Source organism: Brachyhypopomus gauderio, chromosome 7 (assembly GCF_052324685.1).
Source record: "Brachyhypopomus gauderio isolate BG-103 chromosome 7, BGAUD_0.2, whole genome shotgun sequence".
NCBI lineage: Eukaryota > Metazoa > Chordata > Actinopteri > Gymnotiformes > Hypopomidae > Brachyhypopomus > Brachyhypopomus gauderio.
In genome coordinates, this window is record NC_135217.1 from 1247300 (window position 1) to 1269643 (window position 22344).

The 22344-nt window shown below is 42.8% G+C and overlaps 2 protein-coding genes across 2 annotated transcripts in view; both read right to left on the minus strand.

Moving 5' to 3' along the window:
• LOC143518390 (uncharacterized) overlaps positions 1-22344 on the minus strand; it is a 113976-nt gene that overhangs the window by 68484 nt on the left and 23148 nt on the right. The window lies entirely within an intron of this gene.
• The window catches only part of LOC143518381 (uncharacterized), a 52645-nt gene continuing 41898 nt past the window's right edge, over positions 11598-22344 (minus strand). The window contains exons 5-8 of the mRNA XM_077010837.1: positions 17819-18080; positions 15399-15467; positions 15073-15300; positions 11598-14793 (exon numbers count right to left, since the gene is read on the minus strand). Of these exons, the coding sequence (XP_076866952.1) occupies positions 13496-14793; positions 15073-15300; positions 15399-15467; positions 17819-18080 (1857 nt within the window). The 3' untranslated portion in view covers positions 11598-13495. The remainder of the gene's footprint in view (positions 14794-15072; positions 15301-15398; positions 15468-17818; positions 18081-22344) is intronic.

Consider the following 22344-nt stretch of genomic DNA (forward strand, 5'->3'; position numbering starts at 1 on the left):
CGAAGTCAAGCACTCTCCTAGTTCAGGTCCTACCTGACAGATCATTACCAATTTGTACTAGTAAATAACGAATGCTCAGCATTCTAAAGTAAAATATGGTGTCCCACAAGGATCTGTACTGGGCCCCATATTATTCTCATTATATATGCTACCACTGGGCACCATCATTCGTAGGCATGGTATTAGCTTCCATTGCTATGCAGATGATACTCAGTTGTATATATCTTATAGTACTCAACTACTCAACTACTATAGTAGTTAACTACTCAAGATTGAGAACTGCATCCAGGACATTAAAAACTGGATGGCGTCTAATTTTCTTCAACTAAACTCTGATAAGACTGAGGTGCTGATTGTTGGGCCTAAAGCTGCTAGAAGCAATTGCCTGATATTCCCCTTAACCTAGATGGTTTTTCAGTAACACCTACATCTACCACAAAAACTTGGGTGTTACTATTGATTCGGATCTTTCATTTGACACTCGGATCTTTTGGATCTTTGATTTTAATTGTTCATTAGCTGATGCAGAGAAGATGGTCCATGTTTTTGTCTCATCAAGATTGGACTACTGTAATAGTCTTCTAATTGCTTCAAAATGCTGCATAATGGTCTTGCCGCACAATATCTGAGTGAACTCATTGCTTACTACAACCCATCTCGCCCTTTGTGCTTCCAAAATGCTGGATTTCTCCTGGAAAGCAATGTCTCAGTAAGCCCTCATGCCTGTGGCCACCTCTGAACCCCTCCCTTTAGTTATGCTGCTATAGATTAGCCTGCCGGAGCCATCTGCTCATCACTGGCACGTGAACTATGTACATTTAAATCAATGGTGGTTTAAATTGATCCACTCAGTCTGTATTGTCTATCTTTGACGATTGGATACAGGCACCTGCAGGCACCTGGGGGATGGTCTGGCTTGCCGGATGTGCTGATGCCGGGTTTGGCTGAGCCGTTGCCACGAGGGATCGTGCTGATGCTGGCCTGCCCGAGGCCCACCGCCTGCACCGAGGGGACTGAGGCTGCTAGGCCGGGGAACAGGAGCCTAGACTGTTGCTGTGGAACTTTAGAACCACCCTGCAACCACGGATTTGTGTTAACGGGCCACCCAATGGAGGATGGGTTCCCTTTTGAGTCTTGGTCATCTCGAGGTTTCTTCCTAATCCCCACCCTATAGGGAGTTTTTCCTTGCCACTGTCGTCTTTGGCTTGCTCATTAGGGATCTGGACCCATATGATTGTAAAGCTGCTTTGTGACAACATGTGGTATAAAAAGCACTATATAAAAAGCACTGTATAAATAAATTTGACTTTGACTTAAAAAGAGGAATGGTGGGCTGAAGCCTTGGGTAGATTACAGAGGACCCGTTTCCCTCTTGGTGAAGTATCCATACTCTTTGCCACTCATGCCGGGAGCACTCGAGCAGCTGTGCAATACTTCACCAAATTAAATCTATGCAGCATCTACAATCTCATCTGTGTCCTTTAAGGGGATGAGTGTAAGGAGGCATTTAGTAGAGCCATGGGGCACTACGAGTACCATGTTTTGCCCCATGGCTTTGCCACGGCCCCATCTGCATTTCTGGTGTTAATAAACGAGGCCCTAAGGGAATATCTGGGAAGATCAGTCGTCGCTTATATTGATGACATTTTGATCTATTCCGCTACCCTAGACCAACGTGTGTGGTGTGCGAACCGTCCTGGGCACTCTCCTGCACAGTCTATATTGCAAGCTATATGAATTGCATGAATTATGAATTCCATCTCATTGAGGTTTAATTTTTTAGGCTATATCATCAGCCAGGGCTTCATGCTCATGCAGCCAGGCAAGGTGGAAGAAGTGCTGGGCTGGACATGCTTCAGACACGCCGTGAGCTCCAGAGCTTCCTCTGATTTGCCAGCTTAATTCATGGTGATCACCGACCATAGGAACCTCGAGTACCTCCACCAAGAGGCTTAACTCGAGGCAGGCTCAGTGGTCACTCTTCTTCTCCCGGTTCTTGTTTACGGTAATGTATTGACTGGGAGAGAAGAACACGGGGGCGGACACGCTCTCTCGGCAACACGATATCCTCGCTACGCCCACCTGCGAAGAGCCAGTGTTCACTCCTCACTGCTTCCTCTGGGCTTTAGACTGGAGCTTGGACCGTGACATTCAAAAAGCCAATCCCCACCCTCAGGGCGCCTGTATGTGCCACTGAATCGGCTGAAAGACTTGATATGCTGGTCTCACACATCCATTGGCACAGGATACCCAGGAACTACCAAGACTGCCCAGCTTCTAGGAACACACTACAGGTGGCCAGCGATGCACAAATACATTAACAATTTCATTGCATGTGCAGAGTGTGCCCACAGCAAAACATCAGACACTCTACCCGCAGGTAAGCTGCTTCCCCTACCTACACTCTGAGGGAAACACTGTCATCCTGGTAATCGTGGATAATTTCTCCAAGATGGTGCGTTTCATTCCCCTTCCTGAATTGCCCACTGATTGAAACAGCTGACCTGCTATTCAGAGACGTGTTCAGACAGTTGAATATTGTCTCGGACTGGGGAGTACAGTTCACATCTCGAGTATGGCATGAGTTTCTGAGCAAACTTAACATCACGGTGAGTCTGACCTCAGGTTACCACCCCCAGGCTAATGCACAGGCTGAGCATACCAACCAAGACCTGGTGAGATTCCTCAGGACCTATTGGCACGAACATCACAAAACGTGGTCTATGTTCTTATCCTGGGCCGAGTATGCCCAGAACTCCCTAAGGCACAAGGGGACGGGCCTCACGCATTTCAAGTATTTTAGGTTTTCAGCCTCCGCTGTACCCGTGTCTGAGAAGCCTGCTGTGGAACAGTGGTGCAGGAGAAGTGACCGTGTGTGGGAGGACACACACGAACACCTGCATGCTGCTACCCAGCTGCTACCCTGCTACACTCGCCAAGCCCTCCTGGTTCAAATCTCACTCCAAGTGATCTTGAAAAGTTGGCAACCCTGGGTTCTACTTCCTTTTCCCCCATTGTTCATTCAGAGCAAAGGTACATGGGAGTTAAAGCTTTTTGTCCCTGCAGTTGCCCCTCATTGAGGAGCTTTGGTAAGAGAAACTTGGTTACTGTGCCGAGTGGGAATTCTAAAATTGCTAAAACATTTACGGTTTAAGTCCACAGTTGTTGTTCCCCATTTACTTTGCATTCTCAAACTAGCTGTCGTTAGAATGGTCAAAGTGGCGTTTTGATGCTTACTATAAAAGATTAAATGGAAACCTTGAATTTGTACACAATGGAAATAACTGGATATATATTCAGTGTTTTCTTATCCTGGATTTGTATAGTTTTGCAGGTTATGCTTTGAAATGTAAAATTGTACATTCTCATTAAAATCTTCATTGTTTCTATTTTGTTTACGTGAATATATGTCAAAGTGTTGTTTGAAATGAACATAAAATGTAATACCTGTTTAATGTGCAGGTCAGGTTTTACTGGACTGTGATTCCAGCTAACCCATTGAACCTGTCACGGTACGGCAGGCCCCCTACTGGTCGCCCCTGTATACAGCGGCAGTTGTCTTGTTGTTGTTGCATTGTGTTTGTCCCTCAGGTGCAAGTACCCGTGCTGCAGAACCAAAAGTCCAGGGGGTGGAGCTGGATCTAGATCCAACTCCTCCCACCGAATGTTGAATGTTATTTAAATAACACAATACACGTTTTTTACAAGAAAATGTAAAAGTGGACAGGAATAATGATCTGTGATTGCCAACATAATAAAGTACAGTACATTTCTTAAATATGTACTATTTCATTATTTTTTTTTACCTTTAATAAAAATTACTTTTTTCGTTAGGACGGTACACTTCAGGTGTGCAGAATGGACAGTGGTATTTACTGCAACATGTAGTGCACTGCACAACTGAAAGCGTCTGTCCTTTTTTCAAAACTGTGATATGCATCTATAGATGGATGGAAAAATACAAATAGCATTATATTATTTGTGAAGTTTTTTAGTGAACTGGTTAATGAGGATCATGGCCGTTACATGCACGCACTACTGAACAACAGTCCCCCTCGACGTGTCCATGCGGTACCGAACAGCACAACCATTACAAATTTTAAGTAACTACAGCAAACACAAATTAATTTAACAGTTTATGTCCAATATGAAGAACACAACATACATAAGTACTTAATACATCTGTATTCTGTTTAGCTAACCGCTCGTCTTCTAACATCAGTTTTTACCGTCACTTATTTATACACCTAGATTAGATCAACTTAACAGTGGTTGTTCGTGCAAACAGAAGTAGTCAGATTTAGTATAATCACCAAAGGAAACTAGTTGCTAGCATTAGCGAAATGAAAACTGGTTTATTATTAACCGACTTTCACATTCGTGATTGTTCACAATAAGAATAGCAATTTAGGACGACAACGGTTATTTGGAATGGCTGATCTGATACAACTCTGCGTAGTGCAATTACTTCAGACCGATGAAAACACGATGGTGGGAGGAGTTGGATCTAAAATCCAGCTCCATCCCCTGGACTTTTGCTTCTGCAGCGACGGGTATCTCCTCAGGTGTGCAGGGCTTATGCATGTGGGTATGTGTGTGTGAGTGTGTATGTTTGTGAGAGTGTATAAGCTGTGTTACTTTTTCAGCAGAAAAGGGTGAAATGAACTAGAGTGTTTGAGATTATCCATTCAAATAACACATTATCCATTCAAATAACACATTATCCAGTCTAACACTGACATCACTCCCAGCAACAACCTATACAGCTTTACACTGTTGTGTATTATGGTTGCCACGGTAAACTACACTGTTTCTACATTTCTACAGTGCACAGGTGCATTGTGGGAAGGAAGCTGACAGATGGAAGTCAGAAGCCCCTATGTAAGATTATCAGAGTGTTTACACACCACATGAATATTACATTACAGTGTGTGTGAGTTCACTCTCTCATTAATGGATTAAACATTTACATATGTAATGAGTATTTGAATAAAATCTCAACATCAGAGAGAACAAAAAAGTTTTTTTGCTTACCCAAGTTAAAGCATCTGTGTAAACAAGAGAAGGGGACACAATGTTAGATGAAACAGCACAATAAATACTTTAACACAACTTCTCCCCCTCTTGCTCTCTTCCTGATCTCCATACTGACTCTACTCATGTGGGCTGTAATGTTTCATCCTTCACTGCTGCACTGTCACCCTCTGCTTTCAGCTCCATGAAGATGTTTTGATGTCTGAGGTCATCAAAAGTCTTTTCATCAGTCCCCATCTGCTTTGTACACAGCTGTGTGTAAAGACTCTGGGAGCTGAAGCTGATTCAGAGTGTCTACTGCAATTCCCTACTTGCAGGTCTTCCTCTTCCTCTATGGATCATCAGACCTCTACAACTAATTCAGAATGCTGCAGCACAACTGGTCTTCAATCTCCCCAAGTTCTCACATGTGACTCCTCTGCTACACTCTTTTCACTGGCTTTCAGTAGTGGCACGCATCAGATATAAAACCTTGATGCTTGCTTATAAAGCCAAAAACGGACTAGCCCCTCCCTACATGATGTCTAAGGTCAAAAGCCAATCCGTATAGCCAGCACTCCGAATCTCCGAAGACAAAGCTCCAGACTATTCTCTGTCCTGGCTCCAAGATGGTGGCATGATCTTCCATTAGCTGCTTGGACTACAGAGTCTATTGCCATCTTCAAACCTAGACTGAAGACTCACCTTCTTTGTTGAGTTCTTAAAAGAAAACTAACTCAGCACTTGTCATTGTTCTTAAATTGTATGTCTGTTTATGGTTATTTGTGCTACTTGGTAAACGTTTAACTTGCAAAACTCTAGGTAATGACATTGACTCCTATAGTTTAGTAGTAGTCTGACTCAAGGGTATCTTGAATTCTGGCCTATCTGTACTATTACGTAGGATGAAATCTGTGATCAGATGCAAAGCACTTTGTATGTGGCTCTGGATAAGAGCGTCTGCTAAATGCCGTAAATGTAAATGTCTCAGCTTCACAATCACCTCACCTGAACTGGATTTTTCTACCACACTGTTTACATGGAAATATTTAGAATAGACTCATAGACGTTTTATGTAAATGTTTATAATAGTGTCATATCAGTTTTAATTCAGTCAATGCTGGGTCATAGTTTTACTTCAGACTGATAGACTTGTATCTAGTTTTAATCTGTTCATTTTCCTGCATTTACACTTTACACCATGATGTGTAGATGTGTGTCAGAGTGAGAAACTGTTACTGTTTGTTCCACTAAAATGAACCATCAGTCCTTCACTCCACATGAGCATCATTCACCCCCTGTACACTGAACCTCATTTATCTGAACACAACAGGATTATCAACATGTGGGTTTGGTATTTCTGTCTGTTCATGTTCATTCTGAGATGAGACTGATGGTGATGTAGAGATTATGTAGAGTGGAGCTCTGGAATACTCACCTACGTCTACTGTGAGCTCCTGTGTTGTGTCTCCACTGGTCACCTGACACAGGTAATATCCTTTATCAGACTCTCTGCAGTCTCTCAGCTGTAAGGAGACGTTTCCTCTCTGCAGCTCCTCCGTGAACAGACTCACTCTGTCCTCGTAGCCCCTCCCCTCTGTCACCTGTCCGTTCTTATAGAGACAAACACAGTCTGTCCCCTTAAACCACCTGATCTCCATGGCAACAGCACTGGTGTCAGCAGACAGGTAACAGGAGAGAGTAGCAGTAGAGCCAAACCGATACTTTCCATCACGGAGGCAAATGAGTTTAAACTCATCTGTAGGAAAACACACACAGAGAACTGATTTTATCTCCTGTGACAGTAACCCCTCTGTACATTAATGTAAGTGAAGTGATGTTCTGGACTGATTAACTCTGGAAGTGACTTACTGATACTTGTAGATGCCATCTTGATCTCCTACAGGTTCAAACTCATAAAATCTGAGAGAGAGAGATGGTTAGTGTTTTTCTTTAATATGGTGGACATATTATTGTATCACTGCGGTCAAGCTATCCACGCTTTAGCTATTCACGGTCAAGTCATCCGCACTGTAAATTGGAATGTGCCTATATTCTTCATTTTTACAGTATTTTGCTGCTCACCACATACGAAGGCTGTCTAAGCACAAATACTTCCCTATTATTTGAAGAGCTTTGGTGTAGATATGCACTGTCTCTAATTCACAAGTACTTTACTTGATTTAACTAATTTACTGGCATCATTACATTAATGTGACGCGCGGCGGAGCAGGGAAGGATGAGACACGAATCCTCGCTTGCAACAAACGTCACTTTTAATTTGGACACTGATTGCGCAATATAGCGCACGTAAAACATGTAACACACACAGACGTGTCAACTATAGACAACGACGAGCACAGGACACTGCGCGAGCGCACATTAAATAGACAAACCACATTATCCCCACGTGATCACGAGACGATTCACAGGTGAGACTTATTAATCACACGACAAAACCCTAACCACGGATATCCACTGACGCAGACAAAGCACGTAGACAACGTTGACACACGGCCAAAAGGGAGGGGCCGGGGTCCTCAACGTGACAATTAAACACACACACACACACACACACACACACACACACACACACACACACACACACACACACACACGCACACACACACACACACACACACACACACACATTTTCCTTGCCTTGATTTCACAAATACAACTAAACAGGCTGATATAACATTATGACCAGAGGTGGAAAGAGTACTGAAAATTTGTAATTGAGTAAAAGTATCATTACTTTGCCTAAAATCTACTCAGAGTAAAAGTAAAATTACTCATCTCAAAATTTACTTGAGTAAAAGTACAAAATTACTTCATTTAAAATGTAATTTGAGTAAAAGTTACTTAGTTACTTTCAGTTATTTAATGCATGGATGAATCATGAACCAAATTCAGCACAAGTTGTTTTAATCGATTTCAAAGTGTATTTAAGTGCACGTCCACACTTGCAAAAAGATCAGCTGGGCTCAGGAACATACTTCCTCACAGCACAAGGACAGTCACAACCTGTACCATAAAGTGCAAACAATTTTCAGTCCTATTGTCCAACGGACAACACTATGATAAGAATAAAGACATTTAAATTACAAATTATTCAAAAAACAAAATGCACACAAAATTAAGTGCCCACAAGATGCAACAAATCAAACTAAAATGCAACAGGATTCCACTACTCACAATAAAATGTCAACAGGATCCCACAGAACCTGATAGATAGAAGATTTAAAGTGCACCAGATTACGACCTGATTATGAGACAATGGAAAGGGCGTGCGCAAGGCAAGGCCATGCAATTGCCCTTCAGTTCTGGGATTCAGAAGTTTAAATTTCTGCCCGCATTTAATTTTTCACCATCAATATTTTTTTACTCAGTAATGTGAGGGCATTCAAATGTAGTGAAGTAAAACTACTTGGGTCAAAATGTACTCAAGTAAAAGTAAAAATTACATATTTCAAAAACTACTCAGAAAATTACAAATTACTCATAAAAAGTACTCAATTAAAGTAATGTGAGTAAATGTAATTAGTTACTTTCCACCCCTGATTATAACACAGTATAAAACTATTTGAAGTTTAAATAAATAGATTTTAAATAAATAAACAGAGTAACCTCTAAGTTTGAACTACAACTTTATGTTGTGGGGGGTTAGTGAGGTGAGTAATGAAGGACGGTGGGGCAGAAGGGCTCAGACAAAAATAAAAACACACTGTAGTCACACATGAATACAGTTATGTGGTTTTACAAGATACAAATACAAAGGAATTCGTTAATTAAGCAAACATCCACATAATCTTGAGGCTAATCTCTCTCACCTTTGATGTTTTTCTTATAGTCATCTGTTGCCATACGTGGAAAAGATGTTGATAAGATGTTAATAAGATGGTCTGAACGGATTTTTGCCTGTTTGTTCTGGTAGCGTCCAGGGAGGAAACACTAGAGCTTTTGCTTTCACTACCTCCATGGCAGCAGCGTTAGTGGGTCATACACAACACTCCACTATACTAGAATACACAACCCTCCACTATACTAGTATACACAACCCTCCACTCTACTAGAATACATAACTCTCCACTCTACTAGAATACACAACTCTCCACTCTACTAGAATACACAACTCTCCACTCTACTAGAATACACAACCCTGCACTCTACTAGAATACACAACCCTCCACTCTACTAGAATACACAACCCTGCACTCTACTAGAATGCACAACCCTCCACTCTACTAGAATGCACAACCCTCCACTCTACTAGAATACACAACCCTCCACTCTACTAGAATACACAACACTCCACTCTACTAGAATACACAACCCTCCACGCTACTAGAATACACAACACTCCACTCTACTAGAATACACAACCCTCCACGCTACTAGAATACACAACACTCCACTCTACTAGAATACACAACCCTCCACTCTACTAGAATACACAACCCTGCACTCTACTAGAATACACAACCCTGCACTCTACTAGAATACACAACCCTGCACTCTACTAGAATACACAACCCTCCACGCTACTAGAATACACAACCCTGCACTCTACTAGAATACACAACACTCCACTCTACTAGAATACACAACCCTCCACGCTACTAGAATGCACAACCCTGCACTCTACTAGAATGCACAACCCTGCACTCTACTAGAATACACAACCCTCCACTCTACTAGAATACACAACCCTCCACTCTACTAGAATACACAACTCTCCACTCTACTAGAATACACAACCCTCCACTCTACTAGAATACACAACACTCCACTCTACTAGAATACACAACCCTCCACGCTACTAGAATACACAACACTCCACTCTACTAGAATACACAACCCTCCACGCTACTAGAATACACAACACTCCACTCTACTAGAATACACAACCCTCCACTCTATTAGAATACACAACTCTCCACTCTACTAGAATACACAACCCTCCACTCTACTAGAATACACAACACTCCACTCTACTAGAATACACAACCCTCCAGGCTACTAGAATACACAACCCTGCACTCTACTAGAATACACAACCCTCCACTCTACTAGAATACACAACCCTCCACTCTACTAGAATGCACAACCCTGCACTCTACTAGAATGCACAACCCTCCACTCTACTAGAATACACAACCCTCCACTCTACTAGAATACACAACTCTCCACTCTACTAGAATACACAACCCTCCACTCTACTAGAATACACAACACTCCACTCTACTAGAATACACAACCCTCCACGCTACTAGAATACACAACACTCCACTCTACTAGAATACACAACCCTCCACGCTACTAGAATACACAACACTCCACTCTACTAGAATACACAACCCTCCACTCTATTAGAATACACAACTCTCCACTCTACTAGAATACACAACCCTCCACTCTACTAGAATACACAACACTCCACTCTACTAGAATACACAACCCTCCACGCTACTAGAATACACAACACTCCACTCTACTAGAATACACAACCCTCCACGCTACTAGAATACACAACACTCCACTCTACTAGAATACACAACCCTCCACTCTACTAGAATACACAACCCTGCACTCTACTAGAATACACAACCCTCCACTCTACTAGAATACACAACTCTCCACTCTACTAGAATACACAACCCTGCACTCTACTAGAATACACAACCCTCCACTCTACTAGAATACACAACTCTCCACTCTACTAGAATACACAACCCTGCACTCTACTAGAATACACAACCCTCCACTCTACTAGAATACACAACTCTCCACTCTACTAGAATACACAACCCTGCACTCTATTAGAATACACAACCCTGCACTTTACTAGAATGCACAACTCTCCACTCTACTAGAATACACAACCCTCCACTCTACTAGAATACACAACCCTCCACTCTACTAGAATACACAACCCTCCATGTTATGAACTTCTGAAAATATTTAGCCAATAACTGGTTGGCAGTTGACAGACATTGTGTTACTAAACAAAGTCACACACATACACACACTTTAACTAATGATAAACACACACATACAAAAAACACAGACAAAAGATTCTATATATTTTTTTATTGCTAAAAAGAGGAAATGTGGTTAAAAATGAAAGTAAAAAGCAGAAGACACAAGCAAAACCAGAACACTTCAAATTGTGAACTTTTACAGTTTTTAACTTTTTGTGCTGAGGCTAGAATCCTTTGCTGTGTGTGTATATATTGGGGTGAATGTGTACGTACATTTGTGGGTGTATATATGTCCGTAAGAGTGTATATGGATGTGGGTGAATGTGTGTGGGAGTGTATATATTTGTGTTAATGTGCATGTGCTTGTACAAGGTCTGGGGCCTTACTGGGGGGTGGCTTTGTTTCCTCTGGTTCCCCTGCGGTCCTTGGTTGGGAGGGTGCTGTCCGGGGTCTCCCTCTCCCACCCGCTGGGGCAGGCATGTAGGGGTAACTGGGAAGTGCGGCCCTGGGACTCCACTGCTCCTGGAGGGGCCTCGGTCGGCAACTTTGTACCCTTTCTAGTAAGTACATTTCGTACATCTATCCTATGTTGCACTTACATAAACACACACACACATACATACACATACATCACAGTCATTTGTGCTGTGTGTCTTAGGTACACTTTCTGCTCGTCTTTTAGGAGCAGCAGTTATATATATATATATATATGTACTGCTAAAAAATTAAAGGGAACCCTTAAACAACACAGTATAACTCCAAGTCAACCACACTTCTGTGAAACCAACCTATTCAGTTAGGAAGCAACACTAATTGTGAATCAATTTCACCTGCTGTTGTGCAAATGGAATAGACAACATGTAGAAATGAGAGGCAATTAGCCAGACCCCCCTATAAAGGAGTGGTTCTGCAGGTGGGGACCACAGACCACTTCTCAGTACCTATGCTTTCTGGCTGATGTTTTGGTCACTTTTGAATGTTGGTGGTCCTTTCACACTCGTGGTAGCATGAGACGGACTCTACAACCCACACAAGTGGCTCAGGTAGTGCAGCTCATCCAGGATGGCACATCAATGCGAGCTGTGGCAAGAAGGTTTGCTGTGTCTGTCAGCGTAGTGTCCAGAGGCTGGAGGTGCTACCAGGAGACAGGCCAGTACACCAGGAGACGTGGAGGAGGCCGTAGGAGGGCAACAACCCAGCAGCAGGACCGCTACCTCCGCCTTTGTGCAAGAAGGAACAGGAGGAGCACTGCCAGAGCCCTGCAAAATGACCTCCAGCAGGCCACAAATGCGCATGTGTCTGCACAAATGGTTAGAAACCAACTCCATGAGGATGGTATGATGGCCCGACGTCCACAGATGGGGGTTGTGCTCACAGCCCAACACCGTGCAGGACGTTTGACATTTGCCAGAAAACACCAGGATTGGCAAATTCGCCACTGGCACCTTGTGCTCTTCACAGATGAAAGCAGGTTCACACTGAGCACATGTGACAAACGTGACAGAGTCTGGAGACGCCGTTGAGAGCGATCTGCTGCCTGCAACATCCTTCAGCATGACCGGTGTTACGGTTAGGGTTTCTGTTTTCTTTTTGTGTTGTCTGTTTGTGTTGTTGTGTTGTGTTTGGCAGTGGATCAGAAATGGTGTGGGGTGGCATTTCTTTGGAGGGCCGCACAGCCCTCCATGTGCTCACCAGAGGTAGCCTGACTGCCATTAGGTACCGAGATGAGATCCTCAGACCCCTTGTGAGACCATATGCTGGTGCGGTTGGCCCTGGGTTCCTCGTAATGCAGGACAATGCTAGACCTCATGTGGCTGGAGTGTGTCAGCAGTTCCTGCAAGATGAAGGCATTGAAGCTATGGACTGGCCCGCCCGTTCCCCAGACCTGAATCCGATTGAGTACATCTGGGACATCATGTCTCGCTCCATCCACCAACGTCACGTTGCACCACAGACTGTCCAGGAGTTGGCGGATGCTTTAGTCCAGGTCTGGGAGTAGATCCCTCAGGAGACCATCCGCCACCTCATCAGGAGCATGCCCAGACGTTGTAGGGAGGTCATACAGGTACGTGGAGGCCACACACAATACTGAGCCTCATTTTGACTTGTTTTAAGGACATTACATCAAAGTTGGATCAGCCTGTAGTGTGTTTTTCCACTTTAATTTTGTGTATGGCTCCAAATCCAGGCCTCCATTGGTTAATAAATTTGATTTCCATTGATGATTTTTGTGTGATTTTGTTGTCAGCAAATTCAACTTTGTACAGAACAAAGTATTCAATGAGAATATTTCATTCATTCAGATCTAGGATGTGTTATTTGAGTGTTCCCTTTATTTTTTGTGCTGTGTATATATATATAGAAAATCCTTTGCAGTGTCTGTGTTTTTGTGTGTGTGTATTTAGTGTGTGTGTGTATCATTAGTTTAAGTGTGTGTATGTGTGTGACTTTGTTTAGTCTGTACTAAACAAAGGAGAGCATTCTGTACTCTCCTTTCATTAGTGGAACCAGTCTCTAACCTTCTGAAAGAATCCCCGTTCTGCTGGTGGAACTGGTTTCTCTGAGCTGGTCTTCCTGGTTCTCTCATAAACCTCCTCAGGCAATGAGTGAGTCTCTCTGAGCTCTGAGAGTCTCTGTCTCAGTGTCTCCAGTTCTCTGTCCTTCTCCTCCATTTGCCTGTTAAACTCCTCCTGCATCTTGGACTTTGAGACCAAAATGTTTCTCTGGAGTTCAGGCAGGATTATCTTCATGAGGTTCCTCTCTGCCTCCACCCTGGCCTCTCCTTCATACCTCTCCATGATCTCCTCCATCTCCTGTCTGTGTCTCTCCTCCATTCCTCTTCTCTCCATCTCTCGTTTCTCTTTCAGTTTCTTCACCTTTTCTTCCATTTCTATCCGTTGGTCTATCTCTCTGTCAAGGTCTCGTTTCAGTTCTCTCTTTATTTCTTCGTTCTTTTCTTCTTTCATCTTTTTCTCCAGTTCAGTTGTTCGATCATTAAGTTGTCTGATATCTCCTTCATGTCCTTGTATCACTCCCTCTATCTTTTTCAGAGAGTCTTGCATCTCTTTTTCCAGTTTCTCTTTCATTTCTCTTTCTTCATTTGCTTTTTTCTCTTTTCTTTCCTTGAGGATTTTCCTCTCCATCTCTCTAATCAGAGATTCTGTCTCCAGGTAGATCTCACTACTGTAGAATATCTCTCTCTTTCCTTCCACCATCTTCTCTATCTTCTCCAGCAGCTCTGAGATCTGAGACCCATCCCCACTCTCCTTAATGTTGAGACAGTGAAACCTGTTCCCACATTTCTCCACAAGTGTCTGGACCTCTTGGCTTCCTGACTGAATGAACTGTTCAGGATTTTGCTCTTTCTCAGTAACAGTGAAGAGGATCATGGTGTTCCTCCAACATCTCTCTCCAAACATCTCCTCCATTTTCTCCAGCATCCCTCTTTCCTCTCCTGCAGGCTGCTTCAATGGTATGACTAGGAGGAAGGCGTGGGGTCCTGGTGCAGACAGACGGACACAGAGTCCCACGTCCTGTCTCACCTCCTCCAGAGAGAGTTCAGGGCAGAACCAGTCAGGAGTGTCCACCACAGTCACCTTCCTCCCAGCCACCTCCCCCTGTCCGGTCTCACTCTGCTGGGGGAGTGTAGATGTAGCAGCCTGGCTCCTCTCCTCTCTGCCCAGGATGGTGTTTCCTGCTGCACTCTTCCCAGACCCAGTCCTCCCCAGCAGCACCAGCCTGAGTTCTGGTACAGGAACCGGCACTGGAGAGTCTGGACTGGAGGATTCTCCACTCACTGTAAAAGAACAAGAATGAATAATTCAATTAAATATTTCTCAGCATTTTGGTCATTGTACTTTTCAGAGGAATAGTACAGACACTATATGAACTATTATTAATGACTTGTTTGGAGGATTTGGCAAACTCTGTCCTCCTGTGTATAGCTGCTGAGTCTGGAGTTAACAGATCACTGATATCATGGAGCTAATCTGTTATTTTGTACATTAATTTATTGCTTAAAATTTATCCTTGTTGTGATACCTTTAAACCGCTGATTTAATAAGAAATTATTTACTTTTTGGCAACTCCAAACCATTGCTGTATCTTCTCCTGACTGGGACTGGTGGGTCTGGGTCTGTCCTCTCCTGCAGCTGCCTGCTTCTTTCCTCTAGAAGTCTGTCTTTCTCCTCAATCTCCTGGTCTATCTCTTCAAGCTGTTTGTTCTTTTCTGCCAGATCGGTGTTCTGTTGGTCCAGTACGGGTTCCTGTACTGGAGAATCTGACCTGGAGGATTCTCCACTCACTGGAAATGAATAAAGCATTTTACACAGATTTTTTTTACTGCGACCTGGGTGTTAATAAATCCTCAAGATTCTATTTGTAACTCTATTAATCCCGTACTGTTTGGAGATTCTTCCATACTGTTACTCTTCCTGGGTGGAGCTGCTGAGCCTGATGTCTCTCCACTCACTATAATACCGCAGAACCAGCCAGAATTGAGTTCAGGTTATTCAGAAGGCAGAGTAACACATGAGCATTATTAAAATAATCTGTGAAAGACTATGAGGAACTATTTTGAAAGGATAACTTGGATTTGGCCTCAATACTCACTAGGTTAGGGTCTGTAGTATGGACTAAGTCACATCTTCCCGAGCCCCACCTGTTTTCGCCGTTTCCATAGTTTCCCTTTGTCTGTCACGCCCCTGTTATCTTTACTCACCTGTGTCTCGTTTATTCCTGGTGTTTCTGTGTATTTATTCCCCGTCGTGTCTAGTGCTCTCTCTATGTTGTGTTTAGTTGGTTGTGTTTCACCCTTGCTATTTCCTCAATAGTTTTGTAAGTCTTTCCCTGTAAGTGTTTTATTCCTCACACTCTCTCTCCAGTGTATTTAATTCTGGTTTGCCTTTTCGCCTATGTCTCGTAGTTTCTCTATCATCCATGTTATTAGTTCTGCCTGTTTCCCGTGTATTCTGATATTCCCCGTACTGTGAATTGCTTGTTGATATGTTTAGCTGCCCTACAATTGTCCTTTATATTTTCTGTCGTACCTGTTCTTACATGTCCTAAGTGGTCACATTGTTCCCTGTCTTTTGTACTTGTGTTGGTATAATCCTGTCCTTAGAGTCTGATTTTTGCCTATTCCTCTCCCCTTGATTTGTACTGAGCTGGGTTTATTATCAAATATTCAAATCTTGCGTTTGCGTCACTACCGCCTTGTCCGTCCGTTACAGTAGCAGATGTTATTCTTCAGTTGCTTCTAAGGCTTATCATGTTGAATGTGCTAATGAAACTTTTCAAATAGTATTACACTTTATTTGAATTAATAAAACTGTCACGCTACAGCCCCTGACCCCTCCCCTTCGGGTGTGTGTTTATGTCGTCTATGTCTAGACGTCTGCATCTGTGGATCTTCGTAGGCGTGGTTGTGTCTGAGTGTGTTCATCAGTCTCACCTGTGGCTCGTCTCGTGATCACTTGGGGCTTATGTGGTCTGTTATGTGTAAGTGTTATACGTGCGCTGTCCGCGCTACTTTGTGTTGAAATAAAAGTGACGTTAGCCTGTACAAGGTCGGACTCGTGCTTCGTCCTTCCCTCAGCGATCAGCGTTACAGAAAGACGAGTCAAATACAGTATGCCAGGTTACACGACCTGCACCAAGAAGGGGAAGAGGCCCAGCAGGCACCACCATGCTTCTTCCCATGCCCCCCGCCGCGAGAACCCCACGAGCCTCGAAGAGATGCGCCTCGTCAGGCGCAGGCTACTCAGGATGAGACGTTGGCTGAACACCTGTGCCAGGATGTGCCAGGATGTGTGGCGGATATGGCGAGATCGACACCTCCCCTTCCTCCAGAGACCCCTCGCCGCTGAGAGTCTGCTCCGTGGAGCTTTATAGTAGAGGGGAAGACGACAAGACTCCGGAGAGCGAGTTCGAGGAGGAGGAGGAGGGCTCAGAAGAAGAGGAGAGCTCCCCTCTGTCCGTATATTCGGCCCCCACCAAGGAGGAAAGGAAGAGGTGGAAGGCTCCCCTACGTCCGTGTACCCGGAGGTCACCGAGTATTGCGGCGAGGGTGAGGAAGAAGATGTTAGCCCTCCTCCATTCTTGTGCTCGGCTCCCACCAAGCGTTACGGGGAGGAGGTGAGTCCCCCTCACATATGTGTGTTATACGTGCGCTGTCCGTGCTACTTTGTGTTGAAATAAAAGTGACGTTAGCCTGTACAAGGTCAGACTCGTGCCTCGTCCTTCCCTCAGCACTCAACATTACAAAAACATCTATGTTAGGTTTTCAGTTCCAGCTCTCTGTCCTGTGTGTATAAGAGGGCCTTTGTTACAGCGCAAGGAAGTTCTGCCTGACCTTCTGCAGTATCACATGTCTCTTTCTGTGGCAAGTTAGTGGTTTTCATTGTCTCTGATCGACTTCACTTAGACTGTGTGTTTCTTGATCAAGGTGATAGAACTCTAATTTCCACTACTTTTTGGGGCAGTCATGGTCTGGTGGTAGGGAACTGTTCTTGTGATCGGAAGGTCGTGGGTTCGATTCCCAGACCTGAGGCCATGACTGAGGTGCCCTTGAGCAAGGTACCTAACCCCAACTGCTCCCCGGGCGCAGGGCTAGGGCTGCCCACCGCTCTGGGCACGTGTGATCCACAGCCCCCTAGTAATCACTAGTGTGTGTGTGTGTGTGTTCTAACTGCACAGATGGGTTAAAAGTGGAGGACAAATTTTGATTGCGGTGTAAAAATCACAATTGACAAAATATGGCACATTTCATATTTACATTTACAATAACAAGCCTCATTTTTTGAAAATACCAAATTACTCACTGTTTGACAAACTTTTGCCGTGTCTTCTCGTAACTGGTGGGACTGGTGGGTCTGGGTCTGTCCTCTCCTGCAGCTGTCTGCTTCTCTCATCTAGAGGTCTGTCTTTCTCCTCAACCTGCTTGTCTTTCTCTTCAAGCTGTTTGTTCTTTACTGCCAGTTCAGTTTTCTGTTGTTCCAGTAGGATCATCATCTCCTGGAGTTGGTTGTTCTTGTCCTGTAGTTCCTTTCCCAGTGTCTCCAGTTGGTTTTTACTGGTTTCCACCTCTCTGTTCTTCGGTAATTGCAGGTTTCTGATCAGCTGTCTGTCTGTCTCTATTACTGTAGTTGTACTCTTCTCTCTGTTCTCTATCTCCAGTCTGAGGTTCTTCACCATGTTTCTCCTCTCCTCCTGCATCCTTTTCAGCTCCTGTTCTGCCTCCTTCATCTGCTGATCTTCTCTCTCCAGTTCTCTCCTCTTCTCATCATCTCTGTCCACTGATAACTTTTTCTCACATCTATATTTTAGTTTTTTATGCTTTTTAATCCTTTCTTTCAGTTTCTCCACTGGTTCTGCTGAGCTCCTCAGAGCTTCCACTACAGCGCTCACTTCGTCTCTCATCTCCTGCTCTTCTCTTTGTCTCATCTCCACTCTTTCTCTCACTATTCTTTCCTCCATCTCTCTCATCTTCACTCTGATCTGACTGATGCTCTCTCTCTCCTCTTGTGTAATTTCTTCTTCCTCTAATTCTCCTTTACTGGGTGTTTGTTTGTCTGTTTGCTCCAGTTCAGTCTTTAGCTGATCCTCCTGTGATTTCCATCCTTCCATTAAGGTCATTAAGTTTTTCAGAGCAGGTCCAGGAAACCTCTCCTCTTTAAACTCTGAAATAATGATACAGACATGGGAGATTTATTAAGATTATCAATTCATCAGTATGTTAAATTTTAAAACCTAAGTAATAATACAGTCTTAATACATCCTAATAGTCTTATTTAATACATCATAACTTATTCCTGTGCAGAAGATATTTGTCATTACAAAAGAGAAAAACATCTGGAAAGACTGAATCTCAGAAACATCTGCATCTCCTGCTACTGAACAAGGGTCATCACTGTGAAGACTGTAAAACACTGGTGTCCAGGTAAAGACCCTCCCATCCCTCACTCACTTGGGGATTATGCCTGGATTACCCAGATCAAGGCAAGAACCCTAATCCCCCTGTGAGTAAAGCTCTAAGCACTGTTCCCTCCAGTGGCGGAGATGTGGAGATACTCTCTGACTCTCTCTGAGGACCAACGCCAGGAACATTAGACTCCATGGACTTGTTCTTCTAAAATAACACTATTTCCAAGTGTAGATTTAAGTCTGTTGTTAGTATAACTGATTATATTAATGTGTGTGAGTACATGCTAATTTTTTCAGCATTTCTTACATTTTTCTGTTCACATTTTCCTATTGTTATTTTGCTTGGTGAGTTCAGTATACATATGGACAATGTAAATTACATTACTACTAAGGATTTTACATTGTGCTTGTACAGTTTTGGATTGCAACAATATAATTCGTTTTTTACGACTGCTAAAGTGCATTTGTCTAATCTGTAGTCACATTTTCAAAACTCTAAACACAGTGAACACAATATCAGTCTTCAGTGGCTATACAATTAGTACAATTCATGTTGTTTTTGCACAAAATGCAGTCATTTTACATGTTTCTATAATGCTTACATTTTCTATACACACAAGGTTATCCTATAACAAAATTCTGGATCATTTTTTTCTTATTTACAATTGCTTGTACACAGCATGTCAAAAATAAAAACCTAAGGTTCAAAACCTTAAATATTGTATAAAATGCAAAGTTCTGCAAAAACAAAGGCAGCTGAAAAGCTATTACTTGGCCCCATGACCAAATGTTCCTCCTGGATGCAATAGATCCCGGCTGCAGAGACATTTCAGCTGAAGACTGCCAGGGGTGAATAAGGCATACCAAGCTTTTCTATCCCAGGTGCATGGCAAGGATCAGCATCAGATGTGATGTGGATGAAAACATGTGGTCAACTGCTGAAGACCGTTTACATTACACCTAACAAGAATTTTCAGTTTTGTTTCCTGTTTTTTTTACCCTTGTGTGGCTTTTTTTGTATATGTGTATTTTTACACATATGGGACCATGGCTAATTATGTTTACAATTATGGTAATAATTTTTTGGGTTAGGCCACAATTTACAGTAATGTCCCTAGTACAGTAAAATAACCTTTACTGCAAAACTGTTACTGACTTTTTTGTCTAATCTACGTTCCATATAGTACCTAACAGTAAATATCACTCATTGTGTAGATAGTATGTTGCCAAAAATGTACATTTGAAATAAAAAGTCCAAATGAAGCGGAATACAGTAAAAATGAACTGACTAAGGAAACAGATGTTACTGTAAAATGTGTTGTTTGTTGGGAGAGAGTAAAATATTACATTTAATACTATTTCTGTATTGCCATCAAATGTTTGTTTTTTTTACAGTGGTTGTGCAGTGATTGACTATGTTCATCTCGAGTAGAGAATCTGTGCTAGTGTTTGAAAGAATGATTAGATACTGAACAAGGTTTGCTGTGTTTTAACAAAGTTGGTGTATAAAGAGAAAACTTTTGTTTGCGTTGTGAAATGCAGAGTTGGTATTTAGTTAAGAAAATGTGCTTTTGAACAGGATATTAACTATTTGAATATTTGTATGAGATAAATGTGTTGCTGTGTTTAGAGTTTTGAAAATGTATCACAAGTATTGGGAAACGCATGTTAGCAGTTGTAAAAAAACTGTAATTTTCCAAAATGCTCTAATGGATATACTTTGGATTTGGTCTGCTGTTCTGGTGTAACTCCGCACAACTGCACTTCCACATCTTTCTGCTACTACTGATGATTTGGTTCACTATAACCATCATTATAATACTGGATTTCATTCTTTACTTGATTCAATTGCTCCATTAAAAACCCACACTGTCTCATTCATTCAGCTCCTTGGTTCTCATCTCACCTACGTCAGCGTAAAAACACAGGGTGCCAGCTGGAGCTTCTCTTTAGGAAAACTGGTCTTACAAGGATTTATCTCTAGAATACTATCCCTAGAATCTCATCTATTCACCATATTACTCCCATATTATCTCTAGAACCCCATCTATTCACCATATTACCCATATTATCTCTAGAACCCCATCTTTTCACCACATTACCCCATAATTTCTCTAGAACCCCATTTATTCATCACATTACCCCCGTATGATCAGTAGAACCCCATCTATTTACTACATTACCCCTGTATTATCTCTAGAACCCCATCTATTCATCACATTACCCCCTGTATTACAGGTTTTCTCAGACCATTTGGTTCATTTCTCAGATCAGAATTGAAATTCTCAAAACTGTTCATTCAATCTCCACATCTCCTTGTCTCCTTGTCATTTCTTTTGCAAATGCTTTTGTACATTTTGCAAATGGACATGGACAATTGTCTGTTGTTTTTTACATTATCAATTGCTTATGTCATGTTTATGAAAATGTGCTGTACAGATTGTCTGTTGATGTCACGGTACAGCGGGCCCCCTACTGGTTGCCTCTGTCTACAGCGGCAGTTGTCGTTGTTGTTGTTGTGTTGTGTTCGTCCCTCAGGTGGGTGGAGCCTGCGATCCGTCTCACCTGAGGGTCATTTGTTTATCTATATATGTCTTGTCTTTCTACCAGTTGACCGCTGGTCATTGTATATTTAATTCGGAGTATGTCACAGGTTTTTGGTTTGCGCACTTTCTCCATTAAACCATCCTTTTCCCCTGAGACTTGGCCTGATGATAAACACTGCAGTTGTGAAATGTTGAACCGGGAAAAAACCAAATGCCAATCACAAAATAAAGCAATGAACTGAAACCTCTGCCAAAAGGAATGCGGGAAAAGTGCAAAAGAAAAACTCAGTGAAAGGGAAGTACGGAGGAAACTCAAAACAGAAAGACAAACTAAAAGATCGCGGAATACTCGACGTGAGAAAACCAAAACAAAAGAAACAAACTGAATACGCCAGGGGAAGTAGCTGGCTCACAGACCACTATGGGAGCAAACAAAAAACTCTTCCCAAAATAACAAACGAAACTGAATAGAGAAATAACAGGGCTGGAAAACTTGAGAATGGCCAAAACTTGCGAAGGAGCGAACGTACTCGGAAACGACTGAATAAGGTAAGTATAACAACAAGGGGTGACAAGAGGCTGACTGAATGTGCATAGTGATGGCAACAAACAACTCAGCAACGAGACTCTGCAGACATCCTCCTAAAATAGGGTGGAGAAAGGCTGCAGGTTATTGTCGCTAATTACTCGTTTTGAGAACGTGTACGCGAACTAGTGTAGCCACCTGTCCCGGTTTTCCCAGGACTGTCCCGGTTTTCACGGGACTGTCCCGGTTTTCACGTGACCGTCCCGGTTTTCCCGGGCTGTCCCGGTTTTCCTTCCTTTTAATATTAGGTCCCGGCAAAAAAAAAAAAAAAATTCATTTAATGTTCCGGTTT